At 37.4% G+C, this 15,432-nt stretch overlaps 1 protein-coding gene across 2 annotated transcripts in view; it reads left to right on the forward strand.

Annotated features, from left to right (window-relative positions):
* Window positions 1-13,160, forward strand: part of WFS1 (wolframin ER transmembrane glycoprotein) — a 33,149-nt gene extending 19,989 nt beyond the window's left edge. For both annotated transcript variants that reach the window (XM_082282239.1, XM_082282240.1), the window contains exons 4-8: window positions 3,096-3,240; window positions 4,077-4,247; window positions 4,856-4,936; window positions 8,716-8,861; window positions 10,508-13,160. In XM_082282239.1, the coding sequence (XP_082138365.1) occupies window positions 3,096-3,240; window positions 4,077-4,247; window positions 4,856-4,936; window positions 8,716-8,861; window positions 10,508-12,316 (2,352 nt within the window). In that variant the 3' untranslated portion in view covers window positions 12,317-13,160. The remainder of the gene's footprint in view (window positions 1-3,095; window positions 3,241-4,076; window positions 4,248-4,855; window positions 4,937-8,715; window positions 8,862-10,507) is intronic.
* Window positions 13,161-15,432: the final 2,272 nt, after the last annotated feature.

Raw genomic sequence — 15,432 nt, forward strand, 5'->3', positions numbered from 1 at the left:
TCTATTATAAATAGCTTAAAACTGTCTAGAAGAGTTTTAATTTGTGTTTAACTTGGTTAGTGTTTTACCTGAGCATTCTTTTCCAGCTTTGATGCCAAATGGGAGTGATTGCAGTCTCCTACATGCTCATTGGTGGTTTGGATTTTTCCCCAAGGATCACCACTCTTACTGTAAATAAAAATCAGAAGTGAGGATGGGAAAGAAATTCTTTTAAAGCTGGTAAAAAAAAATACAGCAGTGTTAGGCTTGTTCCCCATTCCATCTCAACTGGTTTGAGGGGCAGGCTGACCTCAGAGTTGCAACTTGAGACAGTAACAAATTTCTCACTTTGAAACAGCTGGTAGGTTTGTGGAGGATGAAACATTATCCTTGAGGGAATCATTGCTGTAAAATCCATCTTTTGGTGCTATTCCTCCTTATCAAAGAAAGCAAACTCCATAATATTCTTTCAGGATATAAGTTCCATTTGAGTAAGAATACTCAGAAATACTTAGAGAATCTTTAAGTCTATGATGCATATGTATGTATATAAATGATGGGGTTTATCTCCTTTGCAATTAATTCCACTTTCACTCCCTTCCTTTATCTCTTTAATTGTGTACATTTTCTATTCCCACACAATAATAGGATTCTTATCATAAAATGATACAGCATAAATTTTGCTTCAGCATGCCTGAAATGGAACGCAAAATACAGTAATTTCTTTTTTATGCAGTCACATTTCTTGTTACTTTTGGAGAGAGAATTAGATTTTAGTTTTTAAAACCCTAAAAGAAATTCATTTCTTCTCTATTGTTGAATACATTCCTTTAGAATCAATTAGAAAAACGTATTTTTATTTCTTACCATTGTAGGAGTATGAATGAGAAGCTGAGATGCCACTTTTGTGCTGTTTGTTAACAATTACGAAATTGAACACAAGAAATCAGATGGTTCAATGGCTGTCAACATGTATTACTAAAACTTCATGTATTTTTTTTTTTTAATTGCAAAATAACTGTATGGCAGTTACATAAATAAAACCCCCACAGCTGGAATTCTCTAATGGAGGAAAGGCAGTTCTGTGTCTTTAACCAGAGGATGTCTGCAAGGGGACTGCTTGAGATGACCACCTCACTTAGCAAAGCCGCAGACGGGAGCAGCCTTTAGAGAAGTAGTGTGAGGGTCTGTGTTAAGTTGTTACCAACTACGACTTAATTTCACTGTTTTAACTCATGGGAAAGAGAGAATCCCAGTCTGCTTAAATGACAGATCTGAGGTTAACACCTTTTCCTATCCATTCTTTGTCCTTTGACTGTTGCAGGCCAGAGCTTTGCAGCTGTTTTCAGGTGGTTTGATGTAGGAACTTTGCTATTAAAACCAGACAAGCCTAAAAGCAATTCAGTCATAAAACAGGTGTTACACTATTATTTTGCTTGTGCACTAGCCTTTCGTGCTATGACTAGTCCCAAGATCTTAGTTGATGTTGCAATAAGTGTTTCTATGTCCAAGAGGTCCTTAGAAACTTAAGAGCTAGATGATTAAGTGCTGCTACTCTTGAAGCTTTGCTCAAAATCTCAATGGCTATAAATACAAACATGCTTAAGAAACAGCTGTTCTTGTCAGATGGATGTTATTTGCCATGTAACTTGTCCAAGCAATTCCTTTCTGAAATAAATAGCTGAAGGTACATCTGCAGTTGAGTGATAGATTACCATGCAATTGCTGAAATCTTTTTTTCTTTTTTGTCTCATACACTCTCTTCTTGGGGTGCGCACTTCCCATTGAACTCTGGCATGACTTCGTAATCAATGTTTGGATTACCTAGCCTAATTTTCTCCTTGTTTCTGTATGGTTTTGGATAGCTTCACTGTATGTGCTATGGATTTAATGTCTCCCCAATAATTGTTTATGTGGAAGTTGTTGGAGCACTCACTTAAGTGTATGACACCAGTTAAATGGCTGGAGAAACAACCTTTACTGGAAGAAGAAAGACCTTTCTGATTAAATCAGTGCATTTAATCTACATAAGGATAATGTGATTTATTAATCTTTCAACAGTATTTCTTTAGTCACCTTTAGTGGCAGTAACAAATGCTGCAGTAACAAATGAAAGTTTCAGAGAAACTTTCAAACTGTTATCTTTTTTCCAGCAGAAAATACTCTGGATTTATGAAGCTATACTCTTAAGGTATTGCATTAATTGCTCCTAGAATGTAGCTGAAGTAACATTAGGGGGAGAGAGAGAGAGTGTGCAGTGAGACAAGCAAAAGCATTTCCCAGATTCTCCAGGTATGCAGATAAAATGTCCAGTAGTTTTGGTAATTTTCTGCCATTTAACTTTTTATTGCCTTGTGTTGTGATAAGCAGAAGTGTTTCATACTATTGCATAAATATATTTACTAGTATATTTTCATATATTTTAGTTTTTAGAAGGAAGAAAAAAGGTGGTGTTTTTTTCTTACCTGTAAAACCTGTAATATAGGCAGCTGCTTGGTAATTTCTGTAATCCTGAATAGCAGAATTTTTATATGCTTTTTCACTGAATTTTCTTGATGCTTAAGCAGTATTAGTTTTATTCCATTCACCAGTTAATCATGAGTTTGCTTTGACCTTCAGTGACTGAGCTGCTGTGAGTCAGGGACTGCACTGCTTGAAGCGTGCTTCCATGTCAAGGCTTTGTCAATAGCTTCATCTGAATTTCTGATTGTCACTGGCACCAGATTATATTACACTTACTTTTTCTGGCTCTAAAATGAGGCTAGCAGTATTGTCTGGTTATTGTTGTAGGAGGAAAAGAATTCAAGAAAACTTTTAACATTGGGAGCTTCACCTGATCTTGCCAGATGCCTGAGCACCAATGGCAGCTAATTCACTGACCTGGCCAAATGTGTTGCAATTCCTTCTTGTTTGCAGTTCTTCTAGATCTTTCCAATCAGAAGATCAGCTTACAACTATGTTCTTTAGTGCTAGGAGCAAATGTTTTGGCCTTTTGTTCAGAGAGAATTTATGTTAGCTGAGTTCCAGGGGGTGAGAAGGAAGAAGAGAGAGAGACATAGAGACAAAGTAGAGTGTATTTCAGTAATTGAAGGAATTTTGTTTCCTATTTATTATAGGTGGGGAAGCACTTCTTGAGATTAGCAGAAGAGGAGGATGAAGAACTTAACAATTGCAGTGCAGTTGACTGGTTCATCCTTGCTGCTAAGCAAGGTCGAAGAGAAGCTGTCAAACTGTTGCGTAGATGCCTGGCAGACAGAAGAGGTATGGGTTCTCTGAGGCTTCCTGCTTGCACTCCCACATTATCTGAAACAATACTGTACTCATTTTAACTCTGAAAGAGGGGCTAAAGTATGATGGAAATGATCGTGGCAAAATTGCATGAGTAGTTGCTAACAGACTATTACGATAGGTAATTCAAAAAGCATTAAATACCAATACTGCTTATTAAAGTATTTTTATTAATTATTTGCTTGAATTCCTTCATTAAATCCATGTTTGTTCTTCCCTTCCTCACCTTTAATTGAAGCTTCTTTTCTTTGACTCTGAAGATCATATATAAGCACACACCAGCTATGTATCTGCTGTTGTTTCATTCTTTTGCCCCTCTCCAACCTCTCTTCTAATTGGTCTTTTTCACTGTCTTCTCCCACTTTAAGATTCTCGTCTTCCTTCATGCTGCTTCCCATGCTTGGTCTCTTCTCATCTGCCAACTATCCGAACTCCTACAAGGGGGGGAAAATCCCCACCAAAACAAAAAAAGAAAAACAACTTTTATTCAGTTCTTGGTGCCTTTGCATGTCACCCATGCATATATGCACTACCTTTTGCCTCATCTGCTGTACTTCAAAAGTTGAAGTAAGACATAGTATAATGCATGTCTTGCACATCTTTGAAGTACAGTTTAAACCTAAGCAATGTGCTTAGATTTTGATAAGCAATAGACACAGATGGACATTTCCGTAATTTACTTAGGTGGTCAGAATGTGGCTGAAACTTGCTAATTTTCAGACTAAACTGAGAAAAATAAATTGTGAGCAAATCTACCATTTCTGCATGTGTTTGGGATAAGTGTATAATGTGTTTTTTCTTTTCTTGAGGCATCACTTCTGAAAATGAGGAAGAAGTGAAAAAGTTATCATCTGAGACTGACTTGGAAAGAGCTGTGCGAAAAGCTGCCTTGGTCATGTATTGGAAGTTAAACCCGAAAAAGAAGAAGCAACTAGCAGTTTCTGAACTACTGGAAAATGTTGGGCAAGTTGATGGTGAAGGTTTGTTCATGAACTGATTCATGGTATTGATAAAATACAGACTTATGAGCACAATACAGCTAGAAGCCTAAAGGGCTTTATGAACAATCAGGCACGAGATAATAGTAAATGTATGATCTACTTAAGATAATGTAACTCTTTCAATGACTAAGTGTCTTTTAATAACTGTGCTCTTTGAACCAACACTTGCTGTAGGTCGTGGGTCAATTAAGCACATACTCAAGTGACTATATATTTAAAATATCTTCATTTAGCACTCACTGTCTTTGGAAAATACGTATTTTATGGCTTTGCTGTATTTGATTTTTTTTTTCCTTCTAACAGTCATCCTGATTATACCTCACTAGATGTTTCAATTTACAAATTCAGTCTTCAAGACACCTGGTTCTCTCTGCTACTACAGCACTAAATGTTAGCTATGGCAGTCCTGTTTCCTTTTCTAATACAGTAACAGGAATATAGAAAACTATTGCCACTTCTTACCTATTTATATGTAAGTTTGTCTTTTCCTTACTTTGAGGAAATACCATTCTCCAGATGTTGCTGTGACTGTTTGATCACTTTAATTGACTGCTTTGATTTTGCATAAACTTCTGTTATTGAACCAGATGGTGAGAAGCAGCCTGGCCCAGTCCCAAAGTCCGTGCAGAAGCAGAGAAGGATGCTGGAGCGATTAGTGAACAGTGAATGTGAGTGCATGCTGCTGCTTTCAGTCTTGGCCAGTCGTTTTAGTTTCTGGTTTGCTTTGGTAAACAACGTTGTGCTGCCAGACTAAGAATGTATAGAAGGTTAGGATTGCAATAAACTGATAGTGTCAGTTTGTTCTGTGTGCAAGACAAATAATTGATCTGCATGTGAAGTCACGGAAGACATCACCATTAAAGTCAACTGCTAAAGGGAGTTTGCATGTCGTTTGTTATTTTTATATTCTTGCCCTTTCAGCACTCAAAAGTCTATTCAGCAAAGAAGATTTTGCACTTGCAATATTTTTTTTGGTTCTAACTGCAGTAAGCTTTCTGATTACAGTGAGGGAATTAATTATGCACCAATTCAATGCAGACAGATCCTTCACTCTATTTGCCTTGTTTCCGTTTGCCCTTCCCTTATAATTAATATTTGTCTTTTCATATTTGTTCAATGACTGATTTAGGAAAGATGCACCAAGACACTTCTTTCATTATTTACAGCAGCTTAGTTCATGTATTACGAAGAATTAAATCCCTTAACACACGCAGGGTCAGATTTGTAGACCTGAGTCTGTGAGTTTTGTAAGGTTTGGTGGGGTGGGGATTGGAATTGAAAGTTCTCCTTAGTCTGGCACAACTAAGAAATGCTGATGTGTTGTTGGGCTTTTAGGAGGAAAGTCAAAGTGTTTTATTAAGAAAATGAGTTATCAACAATGCAGCGTGTGTAGTTTTTCAAGAACAGTATTTAACATAAGGTTCAATTATTCATTGTCAGGAAAATCTCAGTTTCTTGAAATGCACTAAGTCATATGTAATAGTTCATGTGCAATCTAGATCTGTACTTGAAGAGCACTTTAAATGTCACAAAGCATATTATTAGATATATTTATAATAGCAACTAATACATCTGTTGTTGAGATTTTGTGAAACTAAAGTGTCATACATGGAATAGGGAGCCAAATATGGAGGTTTGCAGGTTTAAATTCATTGAAAGATTAGATTTACATTTCATTAGATAAATTTGGGCTTTACCTTCAAGGATTGTGCTCATTACACAGGTGACTTGAAAAATAACATTCCTAAGAAGAGTAGAATATTTCAGTTTTACATTAACTTTGACAGAAGTAAAAGAGGAGCAGAGGCACATACCTGTGTGTGAATAAGGGAGTAAGTGATGTGAGAAATAATATTTTGGAAAGCAAGCTTGTGGTCCTGTTAAACCTTCTGTGAGACTGTGTCAGCTGTTTTTGTGACTTGGCTGGCACTTCTGGGAAGTAGAAACAGTCCTTCAAGGAGAAGACTGTTGTGTTCCATTGTCCAGTCATTGTATAATAATGCAGATGTATTTGGGTTCATTTGAACTCTGTTGCATTGGGGTTCTTTCCATTCCTTTGGGTGAACTGGCATGTGCTGCTACTAAGTGAGTGCACAGCAAGTCATTTTGTTCTGGATTCTTCAGTAATTCAGAGAGTTATCAGAAAAGGAACTGGCAAATACGATTTTTTTTTTAAGGCTTAAATTGCAGATAAAGTAACAGGGCAGTAAATGAACCTATATGTAAGTGCAGGCAGAAATTGATGGGAGTATTTTTCTTTCTCTAGGGTGGATGGGGGGAGGCCAGGGAATTTATCATAACCGAACTGAAAAAAAAAATCTATGAATAATAAAGTAGAATCTACAAAATATGCTTTTTATATCAATTTAAGAGACACTTGGGTGACAAAATACTAATGACATTTAAAATTAAAAGTTTTCATCAAACACTTTAAGTAGGAATTAAGCTGTTACTTCTTCTCTAGAGAGCTTTTATCTTTTCAGGGAGGAACAAGAAAGCTGTTACTCTGCAACATTTACTTCTCTGACTCACTGAGTTTCTTCATTTACTTTGCCAGAAGGAGATTCTTCTTTCAGAGTTAGTACACTGCCAATGCTTGGAAAATAATTTTTAAGCCAGATACGTGTTTGCAGATATCTGATCTGGGTTGTCCTTAATGGAGGTATAAACAGAAAATTAGAGGTGACATTGTCAATGGGCAGTTGTTGCGTGCTTGAGAGGGTACATGTCATTGCAGTGGATAGGCCATCTATACATAGTAATTTAGTAACTCCTTCCTTCCCAGGATGTTGCATGATCCCATAACAGTGCTGTTAAGGTATTTTTGTGAGGTTCTAACCATGTCTGCTTGCTGATTCTGCACAAATAAAACTATTTCAGCACTGTATATTTTTTCCCAATAAGACAGTAAATTTAGATGACATATTTCGTATTAGGCTTAATCTGAAGCCCACCAAGACAGCTAAAGAGTCTCACAGATTTCTTGGTGCAAGTAATGTTGCCTTACAGTCTGTGAATAGTAAGAATAGTTAGCAAAAATAAATCCTTTCTTGTTTCTTGGGAGGCATGCCAGATGGTATTTTGTGGGACATAAAGGTTCACGCGTGGAGGAGGGGGAGTGGTAAAATTCCATGCAAAAGGCAGCATCCATATTCTGAGATTAAACCAAAAGAGAGATTGTAAGATGCTGATTTCTTGTTGAACTCTTAAAATTCCTCTTCCTGTAGTATGTATCTTGAGACAAATACTTTGTTTTGTTCCATATCTACAGTGTTTTCAGTATTAAATACTGAGCTATTTATATGGTGCTTCTATAAATGTAGCATATTTAAATTAAAAATTTTCTGGGCCGAAACCCGTTAATCCTCTGATTTTAAATTTTCATGAAGCACTTCAGTTTTCTGTCTCTTTAAAATCTCAAACTAGTATTAAGCAGTCCAGCTTTCATATCTTTTTGTCAGCTGACTAGTTAAATTTACTGCGTAGGAGGTGTGTTACAGATTTTTGTCATTCAATTCTTTCATGTATATAGCAATGTCATTTGCTTTAGTGTATGGAAAAAAATTGTTGTTAATTATCCTCCTTTACAAAATGCATCAAGCTTGTCTGCAGTAGAAACTAGTTAATACATGCTAATGTAGAGAACTGGGTGCAAAGAGTTTGAACCAGTGCATAAATCATCTTCTGTCCTGCCATTTCCCTAGATTTTTCAGAAGTAACCTCATGCCTCCCTTGTACTGACAGGAGTGGATAAAGATCTTCCAGGGCAGAGGGATGAATTTTGCCTCTATGTAAACTGAGCAGGGTCTATTTTGTTGCTGGCTATCTGTTTTAGATCACAGTTGATACCGTTTGGGGGAGGCCCTTTGTATAGCTACATAGAATATTAAATTAATACACTGTAAGTAACCTGTACTTAGTCTCATAGATATAATAATTGTGTATTTCCCATAATTATGTGTTTGTAACTTCTGAACTCAGAAAAATGACTGTTAAATGACAAATCAGAAATCAGTTTTTCAGTTGATGACATACAGATAATTCATTACTGCTCCTGTCCAAGTCTCTCTTTCTAATGCAGCTGTTAAAGATTTCTCTGAAGCAGATACAATAGTTTATGATTTAAAACCATGACCTAACGCAGTAGTCTTTTTTTTCTGTGGAATACTTGCAGATAAGCTACATTCATTCACTCTGTTCTTCCACTTACCAGTATAATAAACTTACTTGCTGGTCTTACAAGATGTAGAGTAGTCATACATTGCTAGCACAAGGAGCTGCTTGTTTTCAGCAGAGCCCTCAGGACAAGTTGCAAGGTAAACCTATGTTGTCAGTAATTCAGTTTTTGTAGACTAGCTTCTGGCAGGAAAGAAAATTATTATTCCAATTCATAATCAATACAGTGTTGTGATAAAATTTACTCCAAATTTTCATTTTATCTTTCTAGCTAAAAAATTTATTGCTTTGGATGACTTCGTTGAAATTACCAAGAAGTACGCAAAGGGTATCATCCCTTCTAACCTGATTATGCAGGAAGAGGAAGATGATGAGTTGGCAGGGAAGAGTCCTGAAGAATTACCCCTACGACTGAAGGTAAAAAGGCAATGTGGAACAGGTTATGTTAAATGGACTCTTGACTTAAGCATCCCAGACAAAATAAGAATGACTTGCACTTCTCTCTCAATACTGATGTTCAGTCTGTATAGACCAGTACAAGAATTGTTGCTGTAACTTCTTTTTGGACTTGACCTCATATATATGTTTTAAGTTTCATACATATGAGTCACGTATTTTTAAAAAAGGGATAATGGTTTTCCCTATAAGAGGACAATCTACCTTTATTATATCTTCAGTGAGGATTTAAATGTACCTGTCATCACTGCCCTATTTTTATTATAGATGTTATTATCTGCTTCCTATCTTTCTAATTTAAACAGGAGCAAACAGGCAGGAAAAATTATCCATAGCATGCAAATATTCTGAGGGGAATTCAAGAAAGGTGAAACTTGCTGTTAGCTTCTACAGCATTTGTCTCTGCTATATCTCTACATAGTGAAAGGAGAAGGGAAGATTAGGGTGCGTGCCTTCAATATTGGCATAAATTTTAAGTAAGGTAGGGGGTGTGTGGCTGCTGACCTGAGGGTTTTTGCTGTAGTTTTGTTCATTATCATAGTGTAGGGGAGGGGAAAAAAGGGGGAGTGAAAGGTGTCTCTTTCCGAGCTTTTGAATGGTAATCGTCCGAAAGAGATGCACTTACAAAGAACAGAGATACCTTCACAAATAAACAAGTTTTTGCCCAAATCATTGGGGCATGTGTTGTCCCAGTTCATCACAGTGCCACAGGTATTTGCTGGAACATTCTTGGCCTTTCCCTTGAACTAATTAATATAAAAAGGTAAGATCTGGGAAAACATAAAAACAGTCATTTTACGGGGGAAGGAGGATGGATTGCAGCATCTAATGTCCATATGTGGTATTTGAATGTGTGTTTGAAAAATCCTGTACCTTTTAATGGATCATTTGTAAAGGGTGTGGTTGGTGTTCAATCCAGCAGTTTCTCTGTTGTCCAGCAACTGTGATGGAAAATGCCACGTAAAATAGGTAGAATTTTAAGATCCTCTACAGTTATTGTTGTGGAGTTAAAAGAATCTGTAAACGTGTAGTAATTGAATTTAATATACTGCTGCCGCTTCCAAAACAGGTTTTGACAGCTGCATCTTTAGATGCTTGGGAAGGATTGTTTAAAGATAAAACTCCAGCTGTAAAGACTTCCTGTATGTGTATATGAATCATATACACTGCAGGAAGTAATGCCTATGCATAGAATGTATAGCATAATCCTTGCAGAATGTGGCAGTTACATGCTTTAAAGTACAGTACTTGCAGCTCAAGTAATGACTTAAGGTACTGCAGGACTGTAGCCATGTAGTTTATCTTCAGTATGAAGTTAGCAGAATATTTGACTAGGAAGCCATTTAATTATATGTGTCAAAGGTAATGAAATACATCTTGCCTGAAATCAAAATCGCCTCTGAGCTTTGTCTGACTGAATTAATCAAAATGGAGCTAATAATCTCAGACACAGTAATCTTATTTTATTGGCAACATTGATCTGAAATATAAATCTTTGCATGTCAGCTGAGGTTAGACAACTGGCTGCTACTGCTGCAGCTAAGAATATCTGTGATGTAAAGATACAAAACTGCTCATTAATAAAATGCTTCTTTCTCTTTTTCCAGGTTGTAAAATATCCACTTCATGCCATTATGGAAATTAAAGAATACCTTATAGATATTGCATCGAAGGCAGGAATGCATTGGCTGTCTACCATTGTTCCAACACACCATATCAATGCTCTCATCTTTTTCTTCATCATCAGTAATCTGACAATTGATTTTTTTGCCTTTATTATTCCATTAGTCATATTCTATTTGTCCTTCATTTCTATGGTGATTTGCACACTGAAGGTTTTTCAGGACAGTAAGGCTTGGGAAAACTTCCGTGCTTTGACTGACTTACTGCTTCGTTTTGAACCAAACCTAGATGTTGAGCAAGCTGAGGTAAACTTTGGATGGAATCACTTAGAGCCATACATTTATTTTTTACTCTCGGTATTCTTTGTAATTTTTTCCTTCCCTATAGCAAGCAAAGACTGTATACCATGCTCAGAGTTAGCTACTGTCTCAGTTTTCTTCACAGTGACAAGTTACATGAGTTTAAGCACATGTGCAGAGCCTTACACACGAAGGGCATTAATGACTGAGATAGCTGCAGGTTGCTTATCCCTATTGCAGGTATTACCTGGGAATTTTGGCTACTTGAAATTCTTAGGTAAAACCTTCTTTACAGTTCCTGTAGGCCATTTCTTTGTGATCAATGTAAGCATCCCATGCCTTCTGTTTTTGTACTTGTTCTATCTTTTCTTTAGAATGGCCCAACTACGGAATTTTAAAGGCACCTACTGCTACCTGGTCCCATACCTGGTGTGCTTTATGTGGTGTGAACTCTCCGTGGTCATTCTGCGAGAGTCCTCTGGCATTGGGCTCGTTCGTGCATCCATCGGTTACTTCCTGTTCCTCTTTGCACTCCCAGTGCTGGGTGTAGGCATTGCATTGATGTGTCTTGTCCACATCATTAAGTGGTTTTTGTCTTTGGAGCTCATGAAAATTGTGGTGACCCTGGTTTTGTGTGCTGTTCCTTTGCTCTTTCGATGGTGGACAAAGGTTAACTTCTCTGTAGTTGAAGTAGTTAAATCTCTCACTCGAAGCTCGATTGTGAAACTCATTCTGGTGTGGATTACAGCTGTAGTGCTGTTCTGTTGGTTCTATGTGTATCGATCTGAGGGAATGAAAGTTTACAACTCCACCCTGACATGGAATCAGTATGGTTTCCTCTGTGGACCCCGGGCCTGGAAGGAGACTAACATGGCACGTACCCAGATTTTGTGCAGTCACCTGGAAGGACACCGAGTGACATGGACTGGGCGGTTCAAATATGTGCGCGTGACAGAAATCGACAATAGTGCAGAATCTGCAATAAATATGCTTCCCTTTTTTATTGGCGATTGGATGAGATGCTTGTATGGTGAAACCTATCCTCTTTGTGATCCCAAAAATGTTACACTGGAGGAGGAGGAGTTGTGTCGTCTGAAGTTTTTGACAAAGCATAAATGCCACATGAAAATGTTTGATCGGTACAAATTTGAAATAACTGTGGGCATGCCTTTCAGTAGCAAAAATGGAAGCAAGCCTATCGAGGAGGATGATATAACCAAAGATATTGTGCTGAAGGCAAGCAATGAGTTTAAAAAAGTGTTGCTGAACTTGAGGCAAGGGAGTATAATTGAATTCAGTACCATTCTGGAGGGTCGTCTTGGCAGTAAATGGCCTGTCTTTGAACTGAAAGCAATCACTTGCTTGAATTGCATGTCTAAACTCTTACCTGCAGGGAGGCACGTGAAAATAGAGCAGGACTGGAGGAGTACAGTGCATAAAGCCATTAAATTTGCTTTTGATTTTTTCTTCTTCCCATTCCTGTCAGCTGCATAATGTGCTCGCATATTGGTTCAGTGGTATTTTCAGTGTCCACTGCATTTACACTACCAAAGGTGTGGCTTCTTAAGAGATAAAAAAGCCCCAACAAAAATCTGCCTTGCTGTAGAGATGCTCAAAAAGTGTGCCAATATAGAGCATTGATTGAGTTTTGCAAGTGTATATACTGTATCCTGACTTTAAACCCTGTATGACTGAAGTAATATATACTACTTGATTATTATAAATGAATGCAGGGGATTGCTGCTAATTGCATGGAAACTGTTTTGTCCAAAATGGATATATTGTCTGTGGTACAACACTAGATGCATTCACTTGCTCAATGTTAAAAGCACTTTACTCTTTAAGTATTCACAATGTGCCCATTTGTATTTTCACATGTATGATTTAGAATAGGTAGCTGACAACAGCTTATGTTGCATTTACTGCTTGTATTTATTTGGTGTTTTCTAGAAAAAGTCATTTTAGAGTCAGTACCTGATGGTGATGTTTGCGTACAGCAATCACTGTTTCACTGTTTGTCCAGAAGATAGTGACCACTGTTTTTTGAAAGGGCACAACATTTCACACCCAAGCAAGGTTTTATAAAGTCCCCAGGCTTTTACTTAGCATTAAATATTGTGTACAAAATTTGCTATTTGTCCTGATTGGTTACACTAAGGTATAGTCCATGCTGGTGTGTGAAATGCAAATACCAAGGCTGGTGTTGAGATGGTACCAGTAATGGACAAGCCACAGAAACTGAAATTGTACCTAAAAGTCTGTAGTGGAAACTGAAATAGAATGTTTGTTTAATTACTTGTATTTTGCAAATAAACATAAAGTACAAACTTGAATTAAATGGGTACAACATTTGTTCATTATGCTTTGACATTGTGACCAGTTTGTGTTGTGCTGATAGCAGCTTTCACTGAAAACTACGATTTAGAATGTTTAAAATATTCTGGTGTGAGATTCTTGAAGTTGCACTTGGCAGTTTTAAAGCCATCAGTGAAATCTGGTGTGCCAGGTGAAGTTTTTGTAGCTGTCAAGTCTACACATACTGCTTCCCACTGCTTTCATTGTGACTTAGAACCTCTCTGGCCACTGTGGCTGCATGTCACAGATCCATCCTGCCATTTCCCTGACTTCCCCCACTGAGCCTGCTTTAGGTTCCTTTTTGCCTTTGTGTCAGTCAGCACCAGGACCAGGGAGAGGGGTTAGCAGTGAAAACATGATAGAGAAGGGGAAACTTCTGGGGACAGTGAGGCAATGACTGCACTCCAGCTATGAGCACCCTCTTGAGCATTACCCAGAGCTGCAGTTGGGAAGATGCCAAAGGCACCTACAGATGTGCTGCCCAGTGTCCAGTCCAGCCCCCACCATTCAGAGCCCCACAGTTGTGCTTCAGCCCATCAGATAATCTATGAAGTAAAATCATGTCTTCAGGGTGCTTCTAGCTTTGAAAACCTGCCAACTAGCTCTTTCCACCTGGGGAAAAAAAAAGGAGTAAGGTAGCAAGTAAATTCAAGTTTTGACAGCTTCCCTTACTGGAAATAAGCCAAACTTAGGCCTTTCTCCTCCTTTTGTTAGATCATCTGTAGGCTCTTTTTAAAATACCCAAACGTTCTTCCCGGCTCTGAAATTTAAGCACAAAATATTTTAATTTTTTAAACTTTTTTTTCTCCTGACAAACATATGAATAAAAGTTTCACAATTTTGTGCATGTAAGGGGAAAAAAGGCGATGGTCTTGGGATTCAGAATTAACGTTAAAATTTCTCCTTTTAGCTTTTACCCTTTGTATGGATATCTACTTAATAACTTACTATGGTGCATTTGTTAGGAGTTGTTACATGTCCTGAAAATGAAAAAGTGACTCAAGTCAGATGTGGGAAGTTTTGCAAGAGGAGGGAGAGTACTTGTTTTCTTTGGAAAGGTTGCTTTTTAAGAGACAAAAGGCTTAATCCTGGTACCTCATCTGTATCATAATAACAACTCTGAGACTTGTTTTTCAGCCTTTTTTGCGGAAATTGTTAGAGAATATTGGCATATAACTTTTACTGAATTTTCAGACTAAGAATTATTAGCTAAAAATCTGGTTCCTTGGAGGGGGAGAGCTCCCTCAAAGATATTCATATCAAATATTGGTCAGATTCAAAGTTAAACAATTACCGTTTGTGCACTTACCTGAAGGAAAAAAAAAAACCAAACCCTAAGCCAAACTCTGAATTAGCTAAATCCTAGGAAAAATAATTCATGTGCTCTGTAGCGAGAGGCTGATGGGGATACTTGAATTTATCAGGTGCCTCTTTTCAGCACAGCTGGGAAGTTTTGCACAGTATCACATTGGAGGTCATTTTCCATATGTTCTCACTTCAGTGCAATCACAAGGGACAGAGGAGGCAAATTTTACTTCAAGACCTTTAAATAATGCCTTTTAATGCAAGTTCTCAAGTGTTTCTCCTTGATACTTTTAAATTTTTATGGGAAAAAGAGGATACATTAATGGTAACATAATGGATAGGTAGTCCATTATCTTGTCGGTCTAGTGTTCAGTGTTCTGAAACCTTTACCAAATAAATCTTTCCTTTCTAAAGTGTAACTTAGCTGACAAGCACAAAATTGCTCAAATTTAATAAGCAAGGTGTTTTTGCAAAGGGTGCCTCTATTTACTTTGTACCTTGCAAACAGAGCACAAAATAATTTGCTTTCATTCCTGCTACAGATCTGTATTCCAAACCAGACCATCTCCTAGGTTGAAGAGACACAGAATCTGGCAGCTGCTGTTAACTATTCAATTAATCCTACATTTATTATTTTCTTACTCAGTTTTCAATACATGATGAATTAGAAACGGTTCCAAAGGCAGGTGCCCTTTCTCTAGGCTAGTAATTCAGTCTTTTGAATTAGTATTAATTAACTGAAGAGGAGGAGGATATTACATGGCTATTGACACTTCTAAATTAGGTTCAGCTGTTCTTCTGAAAGTTCAGCTTTAGCATTTAGAATAAATATTCACTTGAATCTCATCTTCAATGTAACATGAAAAAGTACTCCTTGTTCTCCAAACTGGTACATTCTTCCATAAGCACAGAAAAACAACACAACACATATAGAAATTCTGAATAACTTA

The sequence above is a fragment of the Coloeus monedula genome (genome assembly GCF_965178545.1).
Source record: "Coloeus monedula genome assembly, chromosome: 5".
Classification (NCBI taxonomy): domain Eukaryota; kingdom Metazoa; phylum Chordata; class Aves; order Passeriformes; family Corvidae; genus Coloeus; species Coloeus monedula.